General features: G+C 31.3%; 1 protein-coding gene across 1 annotated transcript; it reads left to right on the top strand.

Annotated features, from left to right (window-relative positions):
• On the top strand, window positions 1033-6455 carry LOC109330624 (probable transcription factor KAN2). Its single transcript, XM_019564876.1, has 6 exons — window positions 1033-2166; window positions 2499-2575; window positions 4179-4224; window positions 4334-4493; window positions 5352-5412; window positions 6026-6455. The coding sequence occupies exons 1-6, from the start codon at window positions 1473-1475 to the stop codon at window positions 6152-6154; spliced, it is 1167 nt and encodes a 388-aa protein (XP_019420421.1). The 5' UTR covers window positions 1033-1472; the 3' UTR covers window positions 6155-6455.

Raw genomic sequence — 18740 nt, 5'->3', positions numbered from 1 at the left:
ACCAAACTCATACTTAATATTGAGTTAATCTAACTTATATTGGGTTAATTTTATCAATTCATGAGGATGAGCACATTGTGAAACCGTGTGCATGAGTCAATGTATGTTACTTTATGTGTCATGAGTTGTATTTGATTGAAATTTAAGTATATATCAATTATTTTTCTCTTAGAACAGAAGATGTGTTCTTGTGGTAACTTAAAAAGACATGATATTCAAAGACATATTCACCCATAGTGGAATAGAACTCTTTATAAATCAATTATATGTATAATATAAGTTAAATCTGTCTTTTCATTTTGTCCTCAATTTGCATAGCCACACATATATGTTAACCCAGAAATGTAGCTTTGAGTTTCTTGGTTGCTATTAAAGCTCCGGTTGGTTTATGTTATTTTTGAGATGGAGAAAATTTAGAGGAAGTTTCTTTGGGGTAGGGGGAGAATAGAAGATGTGTTCATTAGGTGAGTTGGAGTAAGGTTTGTAGGTTTAAAGGAGAAGGGGATCTTGGTGTTAAAACTTGAGCCTCTTTCATTTTGTCCTCATAGGGTGAAGTTTTTGTTATTATTCCAAAACTTTATTTAAAATTTAATAATGATTAATACAATGATGAATGATGTGTTAATATGATATTGTAAAAAACTCTAATATCATAAGTACATACTTATTTTCTCTATATATATAATTAGATACTATTATTTCAAACTAAAATAAATATATGCTATTAATAGAACATTTGTTTAATATTTATATTGGTTGAGTATAAGGTAAAGTGGCAAATTTTTTATCTATGCATGTATGAAATAGAGAATGAAATTTATTATTGGAGGAGATTATACCAACCAACTTGAATAATTTGTCTTCAAAATGAATTAGTTTGTTAGTGTGTTCCATGATTAAAAAACAAACAAATCTTGAAAATAAAAAACTTTAGAACATGTATTTGTATAAAGGGATTAGTTTTTTTCCATTTTATCTTATTTTTCATTTCCTTTTGTCATTCTTTTTCACCCTCTATGACCCTATTACCCTAATACCCTACCCCTCACGTCCACAAAAAGAAAGAACTTCTTTCTCTCCCCACCACCACCAAGAGTATAGCTCCTCAAGTGTCATTTTCTCACATATACTTCACACAAAAGAAACACCTATTCATTCCTTCACATACCTTGTCATTTCTTTCTTCTCTCTCTCTCTTTGCCATCTCCTCTCAATCACAAATCTCTCCTCTGAACTACTCCCTCACAATTGATTGAATGCTTAAAACTCCTTAACAAAATCTAAATCAATTACCCTTACTTTGCACTTCACAGAACCATCCCTTAATCTCAATATATATAACTTCCTCACATATCCTTGGAAAATTTCATACCCTCTTTATATATATTGCACAATAAGGAAGAGAACACAAGGCAAATCAGGAAGGAAACTTAGTTTGGTGAGTTTCAAAGTTTGTTGTATTAACTAAAGTTATGGAGCTATTCCCAGCACAACCAGATTTGTCCTTACAAATCAGCACTCCAAACACCAAACCCACATCAAGTTGGAGGAGAAGTACTACAACAGATGAAGAAGTGGATTTGGGGTTTTGGAAGAGAGCTTTGGATTCTAGAAACTCCTTATCATCATCAATGCCTAAAACTAATGCCATATCTTTTGACCTCTCCCTCTCCAATCCAACAAGGGCTTCTTCAAACACCAACACCTCCAACAATCTCATTCACCACTTCCAAAATACCAATAATGCAAACACCAACAACAACAATAATCCCTTCCAATCATTTCACCAAAATCATTACTTTCACCAGCAACAACAACAACACCATCCACTACTCTTCCAGCCACAAAAACAGCACCAAAGCCTAAGCCAAGAGCTTGGTTTTCTGCGACCCATAAGAGGAATCCCAGTGTACCAAAACCCTCCTCCTACTATGACATTTCCTCAACAATATCATAATCTTCTAGACACTTCTTCCACAACCATTTCACCTATTTCCAACGCAGCTACTACATCATCCCCTTTTCATCATTCTCAGGTTTTGATGCGGTCGAGGTTCTTGTCACGGTTCCCTGCGAAGCGAAGCATGAGGGCTCCTCGGATGCGTTGGACTACTACACTCCATGGTCGCTTTGTTCACGCTGTTGAGCTCTTAGGTGGCCATGAAAGTAAGCATCATCATCATCTCTTTTCCCCTTTGCCCTTTCTTTTTTAAAAACAACAATTTTCTTCTCATTTTTGCTTAATTTTCTCTCTTCTCGCTTTTTTTCTTACACCTTTTCTGGATGTTATGAAAGAGATAATGAGAGACTATCACTGCAATCTTGACGTTTGCCCTTTTTTGCTTACACCTTTGCTTTCACTTTCTTTAAGACCGGAATTCAAGATAAAAAAGAATGAAAAACTGGGGGAAGGATCTTTGTTATAACGTGATAACATAAATTTGATTAGTTATTGTAATTAAATAATTTTTCTTTTCTACTTGTCTTTGATTCGTTAGGGGCTACACCCAAATCAGTTCTTGAGCTAATGGATGTGAAGGATCTCACTTTAGCACATGTCAAGTCTCATTTACAGGTAATCTTAAAACTGTTAATTGCACTTATGTCTAATTAATCTATATATGGTTTAGGGTTATTTAATTCTTAATTTTTCATTGTTAATTTTCTTCAGTCCTTGGAGGTGAAGTTGGTACAATTCTGATTGGTTGTTTTCAATGGTACTTGCAATACGTACTTTGGAATAAAAATAAAAATAAAAATTTATATGATACATTACATTACAAATTACAATTAGAGGAAGGAGTTAAATCATGTATATATGTTTCAAATTCCAAGGGTTTCCATACAGAGGGACTTGCAAATCCTTAGCACTTCTTTTTCTATTAGATCTGCTGCCTCTGCTTCTGCTTCTGCAAGCTAATAAACAGCTTTTTGCTTGGAAGAATGAACCAGCTAAGTTAAAGGAAAATAATTCAATAGAGAGAGAAAGATCAGAGGTACTTATCGATTTCTGAAAACAAGTAAGACAAAGTTCCTCCAATTTAAAATGACTCACAGAACCTCATAGTTTAGCCCATTGCTAAAAAATAAATTAAAAATATAAAATACCAGATTGTATTAAAAAAAGAGTAATGTTCATACAAACATATCTTGTATATAGTTTTTTACTATTAGAAATTATTATATTTTATTTGTTGGACATTTTAACTCAAATTCTTCCAAGAAGTGATGTAGAATAATCTTTAAAAAAAGATATGGAAAACAAGTACGTAACGAACACCATCATTTCTCAATGATATCCTCTCCTCCTCAGATATGGGTCTCTTTCCCATGCTAGCTTTAACCATGGTTAGTCACGTGCTTCTATGCATATACATATTACCATGATCATAAATGCTTCTGTATCACAACTTGTACATTTCTGCATATCAATTTTAATACTTCAAAGTTACTAGTTTAAAAAATTATTAAAAAATGAGAAAATGATGGGTACATTAAGAGTGTAAATTTTTTTATACCATTTATTGTATTGTTTATCATTCACTTTCAATCATCATTGACTCTTAAATAAAAGTATTTTAAATGAATGATGAATATTTCGTTGACTATGTATAAATCTTAAAAAAAGTTGTTATTACAATACATTTAATATACATTACAAGGAGTGAGGGTTCACATACTTCAAGAGTAAAAATTTTAAACTTACTCTATGGACATCTAATAGTTAAGATCTACTCGTTAATTGAAATCATTGGATTTTCCTAGAATTGATGGTTGATAAGTAAGTTTATAAAACTTACTCTTGGAGTAAGTGAATCCCCTCACATTATAAACTTATAGGAAATGGAGAGAAAATGAGTGAAAAAAAATGAAGTAACAAATAATGGTATAATTAGAAAATAAAATACAAATGTATATTAAAATTTAAAATAAAAAACATAACATAATTAAAGAAAAAAAGAATTGAAATAGAGATATTATAACTTTCAAGTTGGCATTTCTTATTGTTGGGAACTCCTCCGGATTCCTCCTAATCTTCCACCAAATTTGATGTATTATGCACTAAATTACTGTACATAATTACATGCTAATATGATTTTGGGAGGATTATGTTCAAGTTAAATTTCAGAGTATGTTCTATATCTAATGTTAATGGTGCATGAATTTATTAAATCCAGATGTACCGGACGGTGAAAACTACGGACAGAGCAGCGGTTTCATCAGGTTAGTGTCTATTCTTTCATTCACTCTTATTTGTCCTATATTGTTGGCTAGCTTGTTCTTCCTCTTCTCTATAACTTATTTAAAATGTTCCCTTTTAAACATGAATTAGGGCAATCTGATGTATACGATAATGGATCATCTGGAGATAATTCTGATGATTTAATGTTTGATATAAACTCTTCAAGAAGGTGTGACCTATCCATTAAGGAAGGAAGGCCAATTGTTAATCAAGATAAAGAATTTCATGGGCTTTGGAGCAACTCTTCCAGGTAATAATGTTGTTAGCATTGTTATATTTTTTTATTAGATGTCCAATTCTCCTCATTTCATTTTGCTAATTATGCCTAATTAAATGCCCACTTTGGAGGGAGGGGGTTCAATTTAATTTTATGCATCTTGTTTGCATTTGGCAACCTATTGAAGCATTATGCAGTATGTTACTAAGGTCTCCCAACACAACATAAATCTATTGTGCCAAATCTTGTCATGCATTAATGAAAATATGTCAAATCTATTATTATTTTTGTTTTTGTTATATTGTCATTAGTGCAAAATATGATTTGAGATATAAATTGAGACATCATCTTAGACATCAAATTTTTATTCCTCTAAAATATATGTATATATTTGAAGGTTATTGGCAACATATATATTTCACGAGCGGGTTTCTCCTTTTTTACTAATCCGATCAAGTTGCAAGGAATCTTTTGTTTGTTTCACCTATTTTATAACAAAATTAATATTTCATTCCATATATGTTTTTGAGCAAAAATACTAATGTAATTGGAGCAATTCATGCATGTCTTATTCATATGAGAATCTCTTATTATTCATATGAGAATTTTGCTTTCTCTTTCTTTTAATAGAAAAGCAAGTTGTGAAATTTTGATGTAGAAAGTTGTATAGATGATAAAGTTTCTACATAAAATATAACTATAACATATCTGTAGTGAATGACAATGGGCTATCACATGGGGTGGCTTCAACTTTATTTCATTCAGCAGAATAAGCAAAAGAAGCTATAAATAACACAGTAAAAGATGGCTTTCTTTTCTCAGTTTGCTTTTTCTTTTGCATGCATCCAGTAATAATGAAAAATATTCTCTTGATGTGTTTGGTTGTAACAGGGAAGCTTGGTTGCATGGCAAGCCAAAGGGTGATTGTGTTAGAAATGTACCTTGTCTTGAGGTATATATCTAAATGTTACTCAATACCCTTTTTATTTCGTCCATGTTGTTTCCAGAGTTATATGAATTTTTTACACAAAAATCAAGCTCCATTTGGAAAGCATGAAAGGGAGTTGGGAGGAAAAGGAAATAAGTTTGATATTTTTCATCTTGCCATGCACAATATAGAACTAGAAAAGTAGAAGGCTTTCTATAAACCTGATTTGTCCTTCACAAATTAAAATGGGGTAGACCATTCCTTTTCACAAATTCATAATCTAGTTTTAATATATTATTAAAAAATTAATGAACATGCTGAAAAGAACCCTAGAACAGTATAACCTAAACCTACTCCATTTACAGAGAAAGATAATTGGAAGCTAGCACACATGAACATGCAAGTTCTAGCAGGCTTTTAGGTATACCCATCTGAAGTTTCTTTTTTCCTATAATATATAATATTCTACAAAATTATTCTGAATAAAATGTCCCTTGATTCCCAAAACCCATTGTCTTTTCTCATGCATGCTATACTACTTTGACTGACATTTAGTTATTTTTTCTTTTATTTACTATATTTTCATTAAGGTGCAAAAAAATTCTGATCTTTGCTTTTCTTTCTTAATGTTTTTTAGAAGGATATGGATCCAAATTGCTTTAGCTATGAGAGAATATCAGATGGAAACTCATCGTCGAACCTTTCAGGATCAAGCACCAAAAAGCTTAATTTGGATTTAGAATTCACCTTGGGCCAGCCACTTTGATATCCCATTGAATATTTTGAAATCCATTATATATGTCTCTGAAAGTGAAGGAGCTAGAGCGTTGAAAGGAGAATCAAGAACACGCTTAGAAAATCAGAGAAAGAGAAGAAAAAAAGTAAAAACAGCAAAAGAAACTTTAGGAGACAAGAAAGATAGAAAGCAACAAAAGAAGGAAATGGGAGAGAAACAAGGCCTTCTTATCTGCGCTCTTGTGTGATCCAAATATTTTATTTTCTTGGTAAATATATGAAATCTAATTGATTTGTATGTTTTGCAATCTCAGAGAGAAAGAAAAGAAACAAAAAATAGAGGGGTGAATTATTTTATGAATTATTTTGTTATTTTACCAAAAGAAGTTGGGTTCCTAATCCTATGTTCCGTCCTAGGCTGACTCACATGCTTTACACTTTAGGAATAAAAGAAAGGAATGAGAATATGGACTTGGGAAAAGACTGAAATTGTGGATAAATTGACAATGCAAATATAAGAATATGAACATAGTCAAGACATATACAAATGAGGGGGAAGATAGTGTATAAGATTTTCAATTTGTATTGCCTGAAACTACTTAACGCAATTGCATATGGTAATGGTGAATTCAATTTCACTAGCACAAGTTGATTGTTAATTTGTTATATATTACACTACAATGTCATGTTCCATCCATCTTACAAAAAATAGCACTCTATTAATATTAATGATGATATAGCCTTGTCAGTAATTCAGTATTTAGAATTCAATTTAACACATTACTTCTCATTCTTTCATTTTCTTCCTGTGAATCAGCAAAGTCATAAAAAGGGATAAAATATAGGTGTTTACATAATCTTAAATATATCTGATTGAAAAATGTATAGCGATAAATAGGAAAGAAAATAATCATCTCCAGTATTAAAGAAACAAGTTTTTGTTTTTGACTTTGTATTTAAAGATAAAAGTATCATTGCATTAAATCTAAAGGATAAAAGTATCACATCATAAAAATTGCACGAAAATCTATTAAAAAGTGTTGATTTGTTCCAAATCCTAAAGGAAAACACACAATTGAGTCATACTGCTCTCCGTTACACGGGCAAAAGAATTTGTTGTCCTGAACCGATCAAAAGATGTTATGTCAATTAAAATGATAGTTATATCTTTTTATTTACACTTGTAATGATATTTTGATCCTCAAACTAAGTTTAAAAATAGTATTTCCATCTAGAGGATCCCTACACCATCCAATTGACTGATAGATACTGGTTTACTAAATGTTCTCAATTGGATCCTATACCCAAAAAAATGTTCTACAACTCATGGTGCCAGATTTTTTTAAAGAGCATAGGAATGAATAAACTGCTTTTGTGTCATCTTGAGTTCGTGACATGCATCAGCTTTTGAAGGGCTAGTATATCTCTGTACTGAAGGGTCTAATACTGAAATGTGAGACCTAGATTTATTTTATTATTTATAATAACTTTTTTCCTAATTTTTTTAAATGCACGTGTCGTAATAGTAATGAAGATCACCCCTTTTCATCTTTTGAATCATATACACATTTATACAATGTTAAAATTAACAATAAAATCAACAGTGATCACAAAAACAGCCTTAAAATCCGAACATGTTTTGCTTTAAATAAAGACTGAAGGTATCCAAGTTCCCACAAGTACTCACACCATGAATATTCAGGAATCATAGATACATACATAATGATGTGAGATCCTTGTACACAGATTTTATAACTCTTTTTGGTAACTCCAAGTATGAAATGATTGCGAAAAAAGTGAACGCAGAGAAATTAATGATAAAGAAAAAAAGTAAAGAATTTCATGGGAAGCCGAGAGCATGAAATAGAAAATCTCTCTAAGTCAGACTCCTATACCTCTTTTTCCTTACATATCTGGTCAATTTAGGGATGGCAACGGGCACGGGCGGCACGGGTAGTAGCTACCCGCTACCCGTTTTAAAATAGAAAAGTAATACCTATACCCGCCCGTACCCGTATGGGTACCCGTGAGCGGGTATTTGCGGGTAGTTCTGGGTACCCGCGGGTAGAACGGGTACCCGCGGGTTTCCTCTATTATAAATAATTTTTAAATTTTTTACTTGTATTGTGTTTCAAATAACATGAAACTTAATTATTTTTGTACCTTTTGATTAAATATTTTGCTAAAATGCTAAATTTATTGGTGGTTTCCATTTGTGTGATTTTTTGTTCTCATTTTAAAAAAAAATAATATATATTTTCTTTGTAAAACATGTGTGTTTCTATACTTTCTATACATGTAATAATATTTGTAGGATGTTTCATCACCAAACTCACTAAAATATGTAAACAAAGTAAAAGGAAAAAATATACATAGTGTAATAAATGTTAGAATAATATATTTTTTATTTTAATTAAATATAATATATTAATTATCTAAATAATGGGTACCCGCGGGTACGAGTACCATAATACCCGTACCCGCCCGTATGTACTACGGGTATTTTTAAAAACCCGTTTATAATACCCACGGGTACCCGTTTGTGACCCGTACCCGTGCCCGTACGGGTTTTACCCGCGGGTACGGGTTTTTTTGCCATCCCTAGGTCAATTGTTTCATTCCCTGACTTTTAAATTCAAGGCATAATGTTATCAATTTCGCACTATATAAACAAGAATAAAAAATTGTGAGTGACTCTCTGATTTGTCATAATTTAGACTATTTGATATATATGGAATCAAATTATTTTTGACAAAAAAGAGGTTCCATGTTGATGAGGCAATGAACCTTGTTTTCTTGCACACTTCTACTCAATGTTGTTTTCCTTTGATCTCATTTTCATTTGCACTTTTGCATTATGGCATTGTAACTTTTCCAAGTCACTGCCAACTTTTTTATTGAAGAAAATTATATAAGAACCCCCTCCATAAGAAATCATAGCAAAAAGGAGGGTGATATATATAAAGAAGCTTTTGGATTTGAAAGTACTGAATGGTAGGTGTTCGCTTAGGCTTTGAGCATGTGGGTGTAAAAAAAGAAGGTTGATTAAAAGAAACAAAAGGAGACCGAGACAGTGTTACAATTTAGGAGAAGAAAATAAAATTGAAAGAAAAAAAAGAAAAGGTGGGTGCTTTAGCTTTTTTTTTCCAGCTTTATTTGCTTTCCTATAGATTTTGCATGAATGCATGGAGTCATCAATGTTGAGATAATCCATTGGGACACTACAATTATTCAGTAATAGAAAACAACAAGAGATCACACTGTACCAATATACTTGAGTTTAAATATAAAGAAAATAATAATAATTGAATTTAGAGAAAATATTTACTTGAATAAATGGTGTCTACTTTTTTTATTATTACTGAAGGTAATATTATTATCCCACAAGTTTGATGTTGTGTTTTTTTATCAGCAAATAAATTTATTAATAATGAGGCAAATAAATTAGGAGAACATCTGATACTCTTATCCATTCAATCTTAATAATTAACAAAGAAATAGACAATTTGATGGATGTCATACCCATTCAATATAAGAACAGAAGAAATTATGAAAGCGAATATTTAGAAGACTCAAAGAATTCAAAAATATAAGTTTCATCATCTCATCTAAGTGGAAACGAATATTCTCAAAAATAATTTTATTCCTAATATGCCAAAGAGTGATAAACCAAATGGATATTCAGACATTATTTTTCTTGTTTTTCATCCATATCATATTCACATGTATTGAAAAGTTAGTGTTTACTTCATCCATATCTTGTGCATTATTACTTTTAACAAAAAGAAAAAAAAGTGATTCTTATAATAAACTAACTTAACTTTAAATGTAAATAAGAAAATATTTCAATTTAGATAAAAAAAATATTTACATTAATACATGATACCGTTTTCTTATTATTATTCAAGGTAATTTCGCTAAAATTGTATCCCAACCTCATAATTCTAATTTGTTAGAAAAAATGAATTTGATCATTACTTATCTTAATAATTGGATTATTCAAATGAGTTGACCAATCGAAATTAATAACATAGGAGTGTGACACATTTTATTAGACATTAGATAATGTCCCATCATGACTCTAAATAAAAAAAGAACATAATGGTCCCCTTAAAAAAGAACTTAAGTTTGAAGTTAGATAAAATGCTATTTGAATTTAGAGAAAAATATTACTTCAATATATGGCATCTATTTTCTTATTATAATAACTCGAGATAATGTTTTTAATCCTGCAAATTGTACCACAACCTCGTGATTCTATTTGGTAAGGGAAACTGTCTTCCATCATTTCTTATTATTAATAATTTGATTGTTTGAATTAGTTTGAATAATCAAAATCAATAACAAAAGAGTATGACACACTTTATTAGAGAATGGATGTTGTCCCATCATTACTCTTAACAAAAAGATAGAGATGCATGACCAAACCAAAGATTGATAAATGAAGTTGCAAAACACAAACAATATTTATAGTCAATGCAACAAATAAATTTGGGCAACAAATCACAAGTCTCAACATTTCATAACTGGGCTGTCAAACAACTCGAAAATTTCCTGGTAAATGCATAGCCTTTCAATTTAACAAAGCGGAAAGGCCTACCAAAACCATTATTTTCTTTAGTGACAAGAAATTCCTCACTTCAGAAACATAAGCCACTACAAAAAATCTGTCGCTAGATACAAAATAATTGGTCACTAGTACGTACCTATGCAGTTTTTTTGGTACATTAGAAACAAGAAAAGAACAAACTAACTCAAAGAACAATAATCCAAGTCAATGTAAGATTGACAAATCATGAGTTGTTTCCCACACAAGAAGATTGGAAGAGGAATGTGAGCCAATCTTAGTTAGATTATCTGTCACTTGATTCACCCATGAACCACATACTTGATATCACAATCCAATCAAGTGAAACTAATATCGAATCTTTCTAACCAGGTGCAAAATATCCTGGAGGTAAACTTACTTTCTAGGATAACTTGCACCGCCTCCAGACAATCAGTTTCAAGAATGATGTTCCTAAAACCTTTATTCCAGGCCAGAGCCAAACCTAGCTCAATAGCCAAAAGCTCGGCTAATATCGGAGAGCCTCTCCTAAAATTAGCTGGAAACTCAGTCAACCACCTCCCATTATTGTCACAAAAGGCACTGCCGCCACCAATAATATTACTATCATGAATGCAACTCTCATCCACATTAATCTTAACCTGCCTCGACTGAAGAGACCTCTCCTAAACAATACTCCTAGAATGCCCCATGTTAAGCCAATCATAATAGTCTTGATGAATACGACGAGCAATAAAGTTGATAACTCAGTTGTTAGAAAGAAATGCATCATTTTTTAAAGAAATGAATAATTTGATAAATATAGTCAATCTTATATAATGAGATAAATACTTGATTGTTATTGAATAAATTAATAAATATACAAGTAGGAAAAGTATTACAAGACTCAATGCAATAATTTAAGGTGAAGATATGATTAAAATCATTTATATAATTCTTTACCTAATTCATTTATTGTAAATTGAATATTAATTTCTCTTGTCTTTTGACTTTTCAATCCCATTTTCTAATTTTCTAGCTTTTTTGCAAGGAAACTAGAACATTATTTGATTGTGGTAATTTAATATTTATGGTATAAATGATATTTTTTCATATGACCATCTTTGCCCTCATTCCGGAAGACACCCTTCTCTTTCAAGAGGATTTACGGCATGTAAAACTCTGATAAGGTTGTTCATTTTGCATCAGATTAAACAACAGTTCCACCATTTATGTAGGCCTCGTTAATTCCTTTGAATTTCATTCTTGTAACGTACTATGGATCATGATTGAAGTATATATAATTGTCTCTTACAAGTTGCAACCAACATTATTCTTAGTGCTACGGGAGGATCCAATAGTCTTAAACAATTGTGTTGCATTATAGTACTTTAATGGGCTACTCCCTCCATTCGTTTTTAAGTGTCACTTTATCAAATAAATTATTTCTTTTATTGTTTTGAAAGTTGAAGATAATATTAATTATATCATTATCAAGATTGAAAAACAACTGCTTGGTAGAGTGGGGAGAGAAAATAACACTGATATAAAGGAAAATGATTTAGATTTTTGTTAAAAAAAATAATATCTAGTAATTTATTAGTGTAAAACAACATTAAAAAGTGGATGAATTACTATTTGTTAATTAATAATTATTGATAATATTGAAGTTTATGCGTCTCGTGAATTACCGTTTGTTAATTAAAAAAGTGGATGAATTACTATTTTTTTAATTAATCAATATTCAAAGTTCAAACTCCATTATAGCTTTTTACATTACCACAAGAACCACCATCCTCCTCCTCCTCCATATCTTAGAGAAGCCCCAAATTCACATATGTAATATCAACCACCATGTATCCTTTCTAGCGAGTAGGAACCATTAACTTCCATTTTATCTATAGAGATCTAAATCCAGACCCACCATCATGGCTTAACCCAACATATTTATTTCACAATGGCCTTACTATCCTATCCATCAAATGGGGGATAACGGTCTCTATTCATGTTGTCACCTGTATCCTATCCAATCAAAAAATGATATTTAAAAGTTATAAAAACAAAAAATATTATTTTATATTATTTACTATAATTCTATTGGTGGAGACAATATCATTTTGGGATAGAGTGTTTGTATTCTTCATCCATCCGCTTTCATTTTAGAAGAAACCATCTTAAATACCCAATAGAAATGTATTAGACCAATGAACACATTTTTCTTTGAGGAAAATAGAAAAATTGGGGTGCCCACTTTAATAACTTACTCTTGTCAATATTTTTTGTTATATCATTTATATAAGATGTGAGAAAATAATCTGAAAATCAATTTATTTTTAAAGGAAAAAATCAAATTCACATTCAAAGAAGATAGAGAAATAAACTTGTTTTGGGGGTTGGTGTTGCTTATGGAAAGACAAGAGGTAGTAACAAACGTATAAAGATTTGTTGTCCTAAATAATGGATGAATGAAAGCATGTTATGTAAATAGTAAAAATTGAACATTATTTTTCTGTTTTTGCTTCATTATTATTGGTGTGAGACATAATTTGGAACACTAGATCCTTGTTTCAGACAAAGATGTGTAACAACAAAGAGAAAGATAGGAAATAAATGTATAGAAATCATCTCCGATTTTAGGGGTCCACATCTGTTGTCTCATTCCGATGTGTCACTCCATGTACCAGGAGATATGAGTGATCAGAAAAATATTTAATAATTTCAATTTTAACTTTTTTTCATAAGCAAAATGTATTAAAATCAGCACAAGGGGTGCTAACTCAATACAAGCAAAGATCAATTAGAGATCTTCTTTGAGTACATAGAAATACAATACTTTGGATCAATACACAAATTCGAAAACATGAAAGTAGTTGGACCGATTTTTGAAAGGAACCAGGTCCAAGACCTTGCTTGAATCAAATCTAGAATGTGCACGTAGCTCACCTCCTTTTGAGAAAAGATTAAATCATTTCTCATAACTCATATAGACCACACCACTGTGAACCACAACATCCTCCAATACTTACCCCCTTTTGAAAGTCTACCAATATCATCATGAGAGTTCATGGAATCAACAATAGTTGCAGAGTTCGTCTCAGGAACTTGGATCTAAGAATAAACTCTTTTCCAAACAGTAGAAGCAAACTCACAACTAAGAAAGAGATGCTCACTAGATTCATCATGAGCCTTACAAATAGCACACTTTATCTCCTCATTTGAGGAAATAACATTCATTTTGAATAACTCAATCTTAGTGGGAAGTCTATTCTTAATGAGTTTCCAAACAAAATAACAGATTTTTGATGGCACACAATTAATCCAAGACTTTAATAAAGGATTACCTATAGGTAGAGGGGGTGAATCAAACTGGATGAGATGAGCAGATTTCACCATATAAATAATTTTTTTCTCAATCAATCAGAGGTGGTGGTACATGGAGTGATACAAAAAGTGGGACGGCAAATATGTTGCCCTAGTTTTAGTGTCACGTGTGAAAATATGGGTTTAATACAGGAGAGAATCCAAGCCCATCATAGAAAAGAGAACAATGTTAAAATGTTTGTTGTGTTTTAATGAGTTAACGGGTCGTCAGACCCGTTTAGTTCGCGCCCGCAAATGCCCACAAAAATTTAAGCGGGTGCGGGCATGCCCGCATTAGTTTAATGAACAAAATTGAATGTCCTGTCCGTTTTAAAACGGGCTAGCAGGCTTGCGAGCGGCCCGCAGACATTGTTGAATAATTAAAAAATAAAAAATTCATATAAAAAATGAAATGAAATTCTTAATTTTTCCTTAAAGTATGTTTATGAGTCGTCCGCATGCCCAGCGGATATTGCCGCGGACTTGGTGGGCAAAACGGGTCGGACGAAACGGACAAATATGCAAAATTTGTATGTCATATCCACACAAAAATGCGGGCTATGCGAGCGCGCCCGCGAGCAATGCCCATTTTGTCATCTCTAAGTACAATTTAAAACAACCCATTTTTATCAAACTAGTATCATCTCATGGGTAGAGAAATTATGTTTTGCATGTATTTTTTAGGATAAAAATTTAATCTCAATATAAATTAAACGATACAATATATTGATTTTTCTTCATTTTCCAGATAATTATCCTCTCTACATAATGTAGAGAAGTCTCACTCGTTTTTATTAGCCTCAATTTTGAAAATCTTGCCATGCAAGTGTTACAATTGACAGTAATAAGTGTATATAGGACCCTCCTCCATTGACCGGTACCATCCATCATCAACTCACGTTGATTTAACTTTAAAAAAGTACTTGAATCTCAAACTGGAATCACATTCATTGATCAATAAATACGGATCGAAAAAATAGGTACAGAAAGTTGGAACCTGTAGTGTACAATTTCAATAGCTTATATAGGTGTAGAATAGGACTAGTTATTTTATAGCAGGATGCAGAAGAGCCAAAATAAGAGTGGTACCTGACCTACACAAAGAGAAACCTCCTCTAAAACCCTGACCTACTGACTTATACTGATCAACCTTCTTTTTTGTCGGCAGTGATAATGAGTAGCTTAATATTAGGTAAAGGTAATAGTATGCGAAAGCGAAAGCGAAAGGAATGAACAAAATGTGGAATTTGAAACCCTGGATTTTATCCTAATCATTTTTTAGAACTAGTAATTCAAAGTAAGTTATTAACTATTATATATTTTAAAACATTATCTTAAAATGACTCCTTAGTAGAATAACTAATTACAACTATTTCTGAATAGTGTATATAAAAGAATGTTGACATTTCCTAGAGTTGTGGACCCAACTAGTGTGAGTAGTGTTTGGAGACATAGATAGATGATAAACACTCCATCAAATTATTTATTCATCATTACATTATGATCTCTGACAAGTGATGCATTGCATGCCCTCTATGCAGCGTGGAAAAGGTTGAAAACGACCACTGAAGTGACGCCATTGTTTTCAACCAAATCCATCTTATCCACCATATACAAACAAGAGAGAGATTAGTGTAATTTGAGTAGCTCGAGACGTTTTTGCATGAAAAGGTTGCAGTGTGAGGGTCCATGCTTTATTTCAGTATTCATCTCAGACACTGCATGGGATTGATCAAAATAAATTGATGATATTTTATTCCTTAGGACACTAGTTAATAATACTAGAGGAAAAACACTGAACTAGTGAACTATACATCTTGGGGAGAGAAAAAAAACTGTAAAATTGCATTTAAGATAATTTGAACGTCGCACAAGAAGACCAATAAAAGTCTTGGTATAAAGAGTTGATTGTGTGATATATAGTCCATAAACAAAGAGAGGAGAATGCTAATGAAGTTTGGTGCAATTGGTAAGTATCTAACTCATATTTTACAAGAGCATGAGTTTGAATATTGTTGTTAAAGTGGAGACATTGTTTATGAATAATCAATCATTACATTTGTAAGGGCTTTCTAAGATGCGAGGCACTGAGGTTTATCATGGCCTTGATAAGCCATGAACCCAGCTTATTCGAAGTTTTTCTAACAGTGTAGTAAGTGCACCCCAGAAATGAATTTGACTAACGTTAAGTAACATATGACTTTGATGTGAGACTTCACTGTATTGCTAATTTGCTATATATGAATTATTTATATAGATGCAAGAAAATTAAACGAAGATACTAAGTACTAACTATTGCAATTTATAACAAAGGCACAAGTTTTGAAATTATACATGGGATTGGATTAATTTCACAACACAAGGAACGAGGCATAGTCATTTTGCAATCAATTGTTTATGATTGATGACCTCTCTCTGACCACACTAAGAGAATGCAGCTTTGTCCTTTCACTTCTTAATTTCATTTCCCTCAAGAGAGAGAGAGAGAGAGAGAGAGAGAGAGAGAGAGAGAGAAATTCTCAAAGGATAGTGACCATACTTTCTTTCTGTACTCCATTCTTTCCCTCTATTCAAGTTCTACTCTTGTCTTTGCCCACCATTCAAGCCGGGCTACTCTTGTGCTTTTTCCCTTTCACTTATTATTCACTTTTTTGTTAACTCTTTATCTGATACTATTGTGCATGCAGAACAAACTTAATTTGACACACAAAAAATGGGACTAAACTCATCTGTATGAAAAATGGGTTGGGCTGCTTTTTAATTATCCACTCAGTGTTGTTAAAACCTTTCACTGACCGGTTGAACTGGTAAACCGATGAATCAGTCCTAATACCGGTACGGTATAATAATTATATCGGTCATGAAATCTTATTGATCAAAACCGGTCAAAATCGATTATACTGGCCGATTTTCAATTGAACCGCATTGGTGCCGGTTTTTATTTTAAATTAAATTTTTAATGAAATAAAAAAAGTATTGATTTTTTATTGAATTTTCAACATTAATGTTAATATATTATATATGTATATTTAATTTCGCCGGCATTCGATTTAATTAGTGAAGTATCCTAACCAATTTGATGATCGTTACAGTATTAATAATACTGTATCCACTTATTCCCATGATCAAAATTTATTAAGAAAAAAACCTTAAAAATAGTTTAGCACTTTAGCATAAAGTGTTTGATATCTTATTTTAAAATCCAACCTATGAATAGTGATGAGTGTCACATTTGATGTGTAGTCATTTATTGATTAATTATGCTCAACCATAATGTATTCACATGATGTATTGTTTTAATTTAATTACACATGTTAATCTATCAACAAGAATTAGAATTTCACCCAAAAAATTGTTCTTTATTTTTATACAGAAAAATACATAACAAGGGCTAGGGGCTTGTTTAGGGTAGAGATGAAAACGTGAAGACCACTAGTATTCCTGAAAGTTTAGGGTGATGAAAGTTGTCAGGAGATAGAGACAGTATGACTTTATCTTTGTCCAAAAGACTCAAAACTGTGAATCATTCGTTCGTAATTACTTCCTTTTAATAGAATTAGGTTATGTTTGGTTTTGGAATGAAAGTAGAAGGAGAGAAAAATAGTAAAAAATGAAATGATAATTTTATTGTTTGGTATGATTGAAAATTGAAGGAAAGTGAGAGGAAAGAAAAACACATTTATATATAATGTATTGAAAATGACATAAGTCTATATAATTACATAGATATCTAATTTTTAAATTACATAACTAAATAATTTATTTTTAATAATATTAATTAATATTTTTAAGTAACATATAATCTAAGTTCAATAACAATATTTATTTATAAGATTCAAAGAAAATCATTAACATTTTACATACATCTTTTTCACAATAGTGTGTCTAGAAGAAAATATAACTAATATTCAACAATCACTTTTATATTTTTAATCATCTCACTTCTACATATTTGTGTTTTGTCTTTCTAATTTATTTATTATTTGTTACTTTGTTGATAACTTTAAGTAATGATATTTCTTTTTTTCTTTTCATTTCATCTTTAGCATACATAATTACTATTTATTTGTGAGCTCAAAAACAAAAACAAAATAAAATTAAGTTAACTAATTTCACATAAAAATGAATATAAGCAAATAAATTTACTACATTGTATTTATTTTCACCTAGATTATTGTTTTTTTAATTCATGATGAAGGGCGATTTTGGAATTTTTGATGGCTTTCCTTTCTTTCTTTATTTTCTTCCCAACTTAGGGAGAAAATGTTTTTTGTGGGACTCATGCATATTTTTTCTTTCCTCCCTATTTAATTTTGAAATCAAAGGGTATTTTCCACCACTTTTCTTTCCTCTTGATTTCTGTACAACTAAACATAGTATTAAGCTTAGCAGGATGTTACGTTTGCTGAAACATTTATCACTCTTGTGAGCAATAGTGACAAGAATGTTTTACCCTTATAATATATATTTTGCAATAAGCTTTTTCTCCTTTTTATAGTCAAATTTCACTCACACATGTGGACCACTGTTCTAATATACTATTCATCGTAGTTACTATAGACTCCTAAAGTTAACCCTGATGAGAAGAAGATTTCAAAAGGATTTCAGACATGCATGGCAATTGTGGTTTATGGAGGGTAGTGTGTGGACCATCCTAAAATTAAAGATATATAATTCATTATCTATGATCTCTTTTATTGAAGTTTATTAG

The sequence above is a fragment of the Lupinus angustifolius genome, chromosome LG17 (assembly GCF_001865875.1).
Source record: "Lupinus angustifolius cultivar Tanjil chromosome LG17, LupAngTanjil_v1.0, whole genome shotgun sequence".
NCBI lineage: Eukaryota > Viridiplantae > Streptophyta > Magnoliopsida > Fabales > Fabaceae > Lupinus > Lupinus angustifolius.
This window is presented reverse-complemented; position numbering and strand designations above follow the sequence as displayed.

Coding starts and splice junctions, on each gene's coding strand:
- LOC109330624 (XM_019564876.1), top strand. CDS start 1,473: ATGGAGCTATTCCCAGCACAACCAGATTTGTCCTTACAAATCAGCACT. Junction 4,225..4,333: donor CAGAGCAGCGGTTTCATCAG/GTTAGTGTCTAT, acceptor AACATGAATTAG/GGCAATCTGATGTATACGAT. Junction 5,413..6,025: donor GAAATGTACCTTGTCTTGAG/GTATATATCTAA, acceptor AATGTTTTTTAG/AAGGATATGGATCCAAATTG.